At 38.1% G+C, this 9,916-nt stretch overlaps 1 protein-coding gene across 5 annotated transcripts in view; it reads left to right on the top strand.

The window, feature by feature from the left end:
* Window positions 1-9,916, top strand: part of LOC6053604 (receptor expression-enhancing protein 1) — a 53,026-nt gene continuing 43,110 nt past the window's right edge. For 2 of the 5 annotated variants that reach the window (XR_005277237.1, XM_038253744.1), the window contains exon 1: window positions 1-242. Coding sequence is in view for 4 of the 5 variants with exons in the window: in XM_038253744.1 (XP_038109672.1) it covers window positions 211-242 (32 nt within the window). In the remaining variant the exon portion in view is untranslated. The remainder of the gene's footprint in view (window positions 243-9,916) is intronic. The other 3 variants (XM_001869623.2, XM_038253746.1, XM_038253745.1) reach the window with 3 other exon arrangements.

Here is a 9,916-nt window from a genome sequence, read left to right as displayed (position 1 = left end):
GCTGGCCCACCCCACCGTAGCAGGCTGAGTTGTAGTTTGGCCGCGAGCGAGTTCGTGTGTCCGTGCCGTCGAATGTGTGTACGTCCGTCGTTGATTCTTGTTTTGTGAGGAGGCTGCTGGAAAACGAAGAAGAATCTCAGCCCGTTGATCAATAATATCGGAATTTCGTGACTCAATCCGGCTGCCCATGAGTGGCCTCGGTTGGTGAAAATGATCAGCGCCATCGTTTCGCGTATTGTGATGTGAGTAGAATATGCAGGGGAAGAGGACATTCCCCGCAGGAAGTCCTTTTCTGCAGTGATTTTTTTTTTGCTGTGAAAACAAGAAGAAACATCGTTCCGTGACAGAGCGTGTGAAGATTGCGACGAGCGGCCCCGAAATTGATAATGCCCTTTTTTGGCCGCGGAGATCATTGTCACCTCCGATGACCATAGTCGTACGCGCCGCAATGATCTTGGAGCGGCCCAAGGCGAACTGGAATGGAATTTTCGACTCGTGACTGGCAGGAAAAAGTTGACAGGAGCTCATCGATCGATAAAATGAGCTCGCGAAATCCTCATCCTCGACAGACGGGTTGCTTTGTTTCCATCGCAGTTGTTGCCAACAACGTCTGGACGGTTGAAGTTGTTTGGTCCGGTAGCTACCTCGCTCCGGGAAGTAGGCAACCGACCAGGTATGAGGCGTCGTCGAAAGGTGGGTTTGGTTTGTTGTTTTCTGAGTTGGGCTCGGTCTCGTGTCTGGATGATATGCGCGGCGTTGATGATTCACTTCCGTTGTTGCTGCTTTCAAACTCTTTACTAATTGTTCATATCCTTGCGCGGGGTCAGAAAGTCTGGAAGCGAGGTGAGGAAATTGGAGCAAGTCATAATGCACCAAAACAGAACGGATAATGAATTAATTGTTAATTTCCCTTGTGAAACTAATCCTACAGCTAATCTCATGATTTAGAATGGGTCAATGATGTCAAATTAAATTTACCCGTCACTTTTTGATTTTCTAAGTTAACACTTCTGATCCAGGATCCAAAGCAAAGTGTAGTTCTCTATGAGAAGCGTCAATATTTTACAGTTTCTCATCCCAGAATATCATCACAAAATTTAACTATACGATAACTATTCAATATTGATTTCATTATTTGAAAAGTTTATAAAATTGGGTAATACCGTCAAATTCTGTCTATGCTTTTGATAGTTTATTTTAACCTTGACCTTAAAATGTGTTTTCATGAATTGATTATCCGGTGTGATTTTTTGCAAGCACATTGGATAAGTCTGGACGATACCCTTAATAACAACATATTAAAGTATAGACTGTATCATACATGGATTAGGCCAAATTTGTATTTGAGCTTTCTAGAATTTCGCAAAAAAAAAATCTCATTTTAATTGTTGTTTTTTATTGCGATGAAACTTTGTCTATCGATTTCGTATGTTAAAATAACCCATTTTGCATCATTAGTTTCTTCATACAAGTATTTTTTTTTTAAATTTAGGGGCTGTCCATAGAAGTGTGCTATATTTTTAGGATTTTCTGATCGGTTTGGTGTCTTCAGCAAAGTTGTAGGTTATGGATAGGACTCGATTATCCGAATTCTCGATTATCCAAAGTTTCGATTATCCAGAGGTTTGTATGGGATTTCAGATACAGTCCAGACTCGATTATCCGAAGGCCTCGGAAAAATTTACTTCGGATAATCGAATCACGAAAAAAATGACTTTTTAGTTGTCTACGCTAAAGTAATTTAAAATGTTTAAATCCAAGATGGCGGCCAATATGGCGGTGACGAAACATTGAAAAAAATGCATTTTATTATTTAATAGGCAATCAACTATTCAAATTTTACTAAAATGGGGTCGCAGAACTCAAAAGAAATACAAAAAGAAAAAACAAAAAAAATGTTCGTGGTTCGATTATCCGAAGTCCCAAACAAACCTTTGGATAATCGAACTTTGGATAATCGAATCTTCGGATAATTGAGGCTTCGGATAATCGAGTCTGGACTTTAATCAAATCTTGAACAAAAACATCAAATTTGAATTCTACGACCGCATTTTTGGTTAAATTTTAATGGCTGATTGCCTTTTGAAATTGCCAAATGCATTTTCTCAGTATTTAATCGACGCCATTTTGGTCGTCATCTCGGATTTAAAAAATCTTAATTAGTTTAGTTACATTCTTGAACAAAATTACAAAAAATGTTTTTTAAAGTATCGATGATACACACAAAAAAAGGTCAAATCCAGTGTTTTTTTTAAAGGTCCTATAAACAAAAATTCAAATTTTTGCTGTTTGGGTGTTTTTGAACTTCCATGGCTGAAGGCGAGTTCAAAAACACCCAAAGAGCAATAATAAAAAATATTGTTTATAAGATCTTTTTAAAAAAAACTAAAGAGCTCAAGAAATGATCAATTTTAGATGCAAATTTGAATTCTAAATCGAAAAGAACTTTTGTAAAATTTTGATATATCCAGATTTTTAAGCGAAGATGACATTCGAATGGAGGAAGCCCTAAATGTCAAAACCACGCAGTGGTACCAACATTACAAAAAATGTGTGCCATAGCATGACAGCCACACTTTTTTTTTCCAATGTGGGTACTACTGCGCGATTTTGACATTTTGGGCGTACACCATTCGTAACGCCATCTTTGTTTAAAAATCTGGACAGTGTACTGTTATTTACTCTACTTAACTTTACTGTTTTTTTTTTATTTAAAAAAAGTGTCCTTCATTGCCCAGCTCGGTAAAAATATATTTGAAAAACTGAGAAAATTATCTAAAATTAGCTTCACACACTTCGAAAATTTGATTAGACTTTGGTTACTGGCCTTGCAAAGTATGAAAAATTACCAAAAATGATTATTACCCTCAATTTTCAATCGATGATATCTTGGAAATCACTGATCAGATTTTCAATTTTAGAAGGTGAAAATATTGTGAAATTTTCAAAAAAATCCTGCAAAGAAATAAATATTTCTATTTTCGGATTTTAAAAATCACGACTTACGAATTATGAAGACAGGTCAGTGCAACATGTTGCAACAAAGAATACAGATTACTTTTTACTTAAGAAGGTAATGTTCGTTTAATAAAAATCTAAAATATTCCAAATTCTGTCTGACGAAATGCGTATACGCCCTTTTCAAAAGTTAATGTTAATACTCGGTTAATGCTTCCCAATCGGATCACCCTGGAGAGCACTGGCCACTGCTGGTTGAGGCCAATTCTGTTGAAATCTAAATTTTCGTGTGCTGCATCAGTAAACCAAAAAGATTCGTAGACGTATGGAAATTGTGTATCAAGGGAAATTTTGTTAAAAATTGCACTCCTGATTCGATGGCATACCGTCATCAGGGGCGACATTGAGTCTGGGGGGTTAGATTGGGTCATACAAATTTCAGCATTTTTGTATGACCCAAGCTCACCCCCAGACCCAATGTCACCCCTGATGATGGTACTCAAAATTTAGAAGAAATTTTTTTTTTCATCAACATCCTAAAATACTGTTTTGAACGCTCATTTAACTAAAAACAACTTTTTTAATCAACGCTCAACACAATTTTAAAATTGCTATTGACTGAATAGATCCAGATACCATACGTTATGTTATGTTATGGTTTATTTATGTTGCTCACACATTAATTTTATTGCAACATTATTCAACATAAGCACTCATAAACAATCATTCGGTCGGCGAGACCCTGCCAGAACCCTTTGAACCGCGCGGTATATCGTTGATGACGACGCACTCAGGTGGGTGAATGATGTAATTTTTTTTGGGTGGAAAATAAAAACCTTGTGTAGCTGCAGCTGATGCCGGCTGCCCATCGATTGGAACGGAAATTAGCGTTGACTCTGGTTGAGGCCTGAACTCACGCGCGATGTACTTTTCATTGTTCGACTTTTGAGTGGCCGTTAATTTTACTATTTCTGTCGTATAAAACCGGCTGGCATTGTTACGAATGGCCGTCGAATTCAACAACAATATTATGTGGGCGTTTTGAATCGGTACCGTTGACCTATGTGTGTTCTCCCTACAAACTTTTGAATTGGTGGATATGCATTTAACCGTTTTGAATCCAAACTAATACAACTAGGCCAAATCAAAGAGAAAGAGAGAATTTTCTCTCCTTTAACTTGACCGGTCCGAGATATGGGGAAGAAAGTGACAAACCTCGGCGACCGACGACTTAATATATGCACGCGGTTTCTCAATTAGGAAACTTGTTGCTAAAATTAAAACCATTACGTATTAGTGCCAGACAGACTGTCGCCAGAATATCTCTCTCTAGTTGAGGTTCATGATGGCGCGTGGGTCTTGGCGGCTATAAAGCAAAATGTGGCTCATTAAAGCCAAGCGCTGCATTATGGACATGTGAAAGTTGTGTCTTTTTTGAAAAAATGGCACACCATTCAAATGACTAAATACAATGAAGCGTTAATTTTGACTAATTGCTATAATGTTCAAAATTTAGTTGAAGCTACCAAAATGCAACGAAAGACTTATTCATCGGAATATAAATAACCAGCGAAATTATTTTTCTTTTGCCAATTTACAAACAGACCAGCGATACAAGATAAAAGAGGGTTTAATCAAAGATTTTTTTTTCAATATTTTTGGGAGGAATTTCGATTTCACTTATACAACAACTAATTGTCGTTGTCGTGTTATCTTGTCGCACGTGTCTTTTGGGCACGTTCCAAATTGAGTTAAGAACGCCATTTTGTGCAGCTCTAAATGTCTCACCTTTTGGCCTTCACATATCTCCAAAATTCGATTTCAATCCTGAGATTAAACTCCGTTCATTGTTGTCACTCTTCATATGAAAGAAGTTTCAATCTTGTCGTGCTATCTTGACACACTCTGAAAATTGCTGTAAGTGCTACATTTCCAAAAAGATTTCAGATCAAAAGGCGTTTGACACATCGTCAGCTGTGTGCTATCTTGTGACATAGACCATTTTGGTCGAAAACCAATTTATCATCAAAATGATCGTGCACACTTGTGACACGTCATACATATTGTTGGAAAATGTGGAAAAATTTTCTTGTTTTTCACAAATTTATGTTTACACATACTCTCTAAAGGCAATTCAACCTTTTGTTTTTGAAAATATACTGATTAAGTCGGTTAAACTATTGATTTAAGCCTATTTTAGTTTGTATGGGAATTCTGTGCACACTTGTGACACGTAGTACAATTTTACTTTCGAAACACACTTGTGACACGTGCTTTTCAGATTTTTGTTTACATTATTTATTGTATCTTTTAACTAGTGTAACCAAATTAGTTGAAACTTGTAGCGTTTGTTAAGCGATAGTATACGAACCGATTGCTTCAAAAAGTTTGGCTCTATCATTCATAATTTTGAAATTATTTACCAACAAAATTTAAAAATCGATTTTCTCGAAAAGTACTAAATGGTCGTTGTCACAAGATAGCACACAACTGACGACATTGACATTCGGGATTCCGGCAACCAAATTGAACCTTCAGGACAATGCACAGGATGGTCAATCAAACAAAACGTGTTTGTTATTTTTGTTTACATTGCGTGCTTTTGTTTATCATCGTTTTAACTCGTCTCATTTCTCTTCTCTCTTTCATAGGTGAAAAGAGTTTGTTGTCTAAGAATAAAATTGTGAGATTTTTTCTTCACTGATCTAGTTACTACCATTCCTACAGCAGATCGTAGTTACAATCAACGAACCTGATTCAGCACCATTAATTAAACCGTCATTTTCCATATTACGATATTACGCAACCACAACTAATTTATTAGATTGCCTTTTGCGGTTGATTAGAATTTCAAGTGCACTGCAAGATATTCTTTGCTTCCTAGCCGGGCTATAGCTAGCACTGACCAGCTGGAACAATTGTCGTTTTTGTGCAGTTTGCTGAATGTGAACCGGAATATGGACCATCCATCCCCGGTCACCACGAGTAGTTGCGGTAACGACCGATTTGATCTTCAATTATATTTTATTCGCGGTAATATTCGCGACGGAATAGCGGTGGTGACCCACCCGCGCGAGATCTACGAGAGATGGTATCGCGCTAAACGAGTTGCGGTTTCTCGGCATTTTGCGATGCGTCACATCGTAGCAGAAGATTTCTTTGTTCAACTCTTTGGGTTCAACTTGGAGAGCTAAGAACTCATTCGAATAGTATACTCATTCGTAATCGATACAGAATCCCAAATCAGTAACCTGACCTGTAGATTTCTAGAGTTAACCTAGATTTAGTTGTTCTATAGCTATACGGTCCCAGTAGACATCCACCGTAGAACAGCTGATTGTTTTTCCTCTCCGTCCAGAGCCCGCGGCGTTGATTCAATGTACAGATTGCACCTTTTATGGAAACCCGGTTGTTATTGATTTTTTTCTTCTGCTGCTGCCTTTGCTGCTCTTCCATCAACTGTAGCTAGAGTTACGTGTCCGCCATACAGCTCAGCAGCGTTTGCCGGTTGCACCGTACAAGTACAAAACGAGAAGAGTGTGTTTATCCGCTCGAGTCTTTATGGACCGGTCTCACATGTTGCTCGCCGCGACCTTCAGGGGCGCCTCCAAACGCGGCAATCGCCGCGTGGTACTTCTGCGATACCTTGAACTTCAGCTGATACCACACTTCCACCTTCGCTATTGTTCCGTATAGGTTCTGCTACTGCGTCTCATGAACGTCGACTTCACACGGGGATGTGCTAATTGTTTAACACCTCCTCCTCCTCTAACGTTGAAGAAGATCTGCGACCGTGATGGATGGTTGCAACCTTCCGAAGGTGGTGTTCGATGATGCACGACGAGAACAAATGGTACTTTGGTGTAGGTTTGGCGGTGCGAAGAGTCTGGTTCCGCGTTCAACCTCCCCGTAGACACCGGTTGGAACTCAACGTGGGAGTGGAATTTGGCTCGACCGCGAATGTTGTGACTAAGAGCTTATACCCTCTTTCACTTGACAGCGGGTGCAAGAACTTTAGTCGCGCGACCACTCGGCTCGGTATGGTAATACGCGCGGCTTAAGTCATCACTTAGCTGGGATTGGTGTTGTACGAGAGTTGTACGCGACTATCGGCTTGATGGAACTTTTAGTGGCGCGATTAACCGATCTGTGGGGGTGGCACTGGGATAGATTGAAGTGTAGCGTCAAGTGGACCAGGTGGCTCGTTCAGGGTTTCGTTTTTCGGAATCGTTCGGACAAGACCTGTACAGTCTCTTGAAAGAGACCTTTGTTCAACCTGGTAAACAAAGGAGATCTCCACTAAACTAACCTAACCCACGTTGTTCAGGGCTAGATGAATACCATATGACCGCAGCAAGCAACTCTTCAAAACTAACTCCAGCTGTACTCCATCAGTCAGTCTTCCCCGGCGTACGCCCAGCTCAACCAACTTCGCGGATGACAAATGAGCCGTGTAAAGCATTAACACTCTTCGCGAACATGTTCGGGTTGCGTCCAACCCAGCCCATTCATCGTAACCACACCACTTGGCCAAGCAAAATATATTCAATAACTGTTTACGGCATCAACGCCGGTTTGCCGGCTCTTGCGTTTAGCTTTGTTTGTTTGTTTTGTCAAATAAAAATGTCTTCCGTTGCGTTTCCGTGGGGTTGGCTTTCCCATAGCCCGAGGTCGTAACACTTTCTTCGAACCTGGACATAGTTTGTGTCCAAATTTGGCTGTTTGAACGGTTCTCTAATTGAATAGTAATTAGTCCCTGTGGCGACACGGTTCAGTTGATTTGCTTGGGGGTGAATAACTTCCAAGTAGGTGACCGTTCTATACGGTCAAACGTTTCGTTTCAAGCGGTCTACGTTCTCCGACCAAACGACTCAAGTGCCACACGAAATCATGCTCAATTAAGCAAAACTGCAAATAAATTAAATGCATAAATTTCCCGTTTATTCAAAGAGCAAAGCATCATCTTGAAGATCTCATTAGCTGTCTGACATTCTCCGCTATAAAGAGTTGGATCCCCTTGTTTCTTAGTTGGGAGTTTATAGTGATCTGAATTAAATAACGCAACTTTAGCTATAGCATTCGCCAGCCAGTTATTTGCAGATTTGGTCCCGCAATTGGTGGTGTGCTGTGGGATGGAACGTGTGGTACTCTGTCGAGATATTTTATGGCCATGTTAATGCATTCAAGAAGCAAGTTTTATTTATTGGTTGTTGTAAAAGGAAACGTGAATCAGCTGACTGCTTGGCAGGAGGGCAATAACCCATCATTTGAAAGAACTGCAAGTTTTCATTGCTAGTATTTCATTATATGAAATAAATTTAAATTAAATAATTTAAGATTAATTTCACAGTTTCAACTTTATTTCAGCTGAAAAAGAGTCACAGTCCGTTTCATGCATACTGCAGTCAATGAAGAATAACTATCCGGTTTGCCGTACACAACCGACAATTGTTCTTGATGTATTCCTGCCGACTCGGTCAGTATGTGCCGCTTGAATAATATCTTGCAGCTCTAATCAACCGCATTGCAATCTAATAATTCAACTGTGCTGGTTGTACGATGGAAAATGACGATTTAACGGACTGGTTGGTGTAGAATCTGGTTCGTTAAGTGCTGAGATGCTAGTTTTAAAATGATTTTTTTTAATCCGACTGAAACTTTTTTGGTGCCTTCGGTATGCCCAAATAAGCCATTTTGCATCATTAGTTTGTCCATATAATTTTCCATACAAATTTGGCAGCTGTCTATACAAAAATGATGTATGAAAATTCAAAAATCTGTATCTTTTGAAGGAATGTTTTGATCGATTTGGTGTCTTCGGCAAAGTTGTAGGTATGGATACGGACTACACTGAAAAAAAATGATACACGGTAAAAAAATTGGTGATTTTTTTATTTAACTTTTTATCACTAAAAATTGATTTGCATAAAAACACTATTTTTAATTTTTTTTATTTTTTGATATGTTTTAGAGGACATAAAATGCCATTTTTTCAGAAATGTCCAGGTTGTGCAAAAAATCATTGACCGAGTTATGAATTTTTTAATCAATACTGATTTTTTCAAAAAATAAGAATTTTGGTCGCATAAATTTTTCATTTTTCGATGTAAAATCAAATTTGCAATCAAAAAGTTCTTTACTGAAATTTTGATAAAGTGCTCCGTTTTCAAGTTAAATCCATATTTAAGTGACTTTTTTGAAAATAGTCGAAGTTTTTCGAAGGCACATGTTTGCCCACTTTTGAAAAAAAATATTTTTGAAAAGCTGGGAAAATTCTCTATATTTTGCTTCTTCGGACTTTGTTGATACGACCTTTAGTTGCTGAGATATTGCAATGCAAAGGTTTAAAAACAGGAAAATTTATGTTTTCTAAGTCTCACCCAAACAGCCCACCATTTTTCAATGTCGATATCTAGGCAACTAATGGTCCGATTTTCAATGTTAAAATATGAAACATTTGTGAAATTTTCCGATCATTTTGAAAACAATATTTTCAAAATTTTCAAATCAAGACTAACATTTCAAAAGGGCCAAACATTCAATATTACGCCCTTTTGAAATGTTACTCTTGATTTGAAAATTTTGAAAAAAAGGAAAATTTCACAAATGTTTCATATTTTAACATTGTAAATCGGACCATTAGTTGTTGAGATATCGACATTGAAAAATGGTGGGCTGTTTGGGTGAGACTTAGAAAACATAAATTTTCCTGTTTTTAAACCTTTGCATTGCAATATCTCAGCAACTAAAGGTCGTATCAACAAAGTCCAAAGAAGCAAAAATTAGAGAATTTTCCCAGCTTTTCAAAAATATTTTTTTCAAAAGTGGGCAAACATGTGCCTTCGAGAAACTTCGACTATTTTCAAAAAAGTCACTTAAATATGGATTTAACTTGAAAACGGAGCACTTTATCAAAATTTCAGTAAAGAACTTTTTGATTGCAAATTTGATTTTACAT

This window comes from Culex quinquefasciatus, chromosome 2 (genome assembly GCF_015732765.1).
Source record: "Culex quinquefasciatus strain JHB chromosome 2, VPISU_Cqui_1.0_pri_paternal, whole genome shotgun sequence".
Lineage (NCBI taxonomy): Eukaryota > Metazoa > Arthropoda > Insecta > Diptera > Culicidae > Culex > Culex quinquefasciatus.
This window is presented reverse-complemented; position numbering and strand designations above follow the sequence as displayed.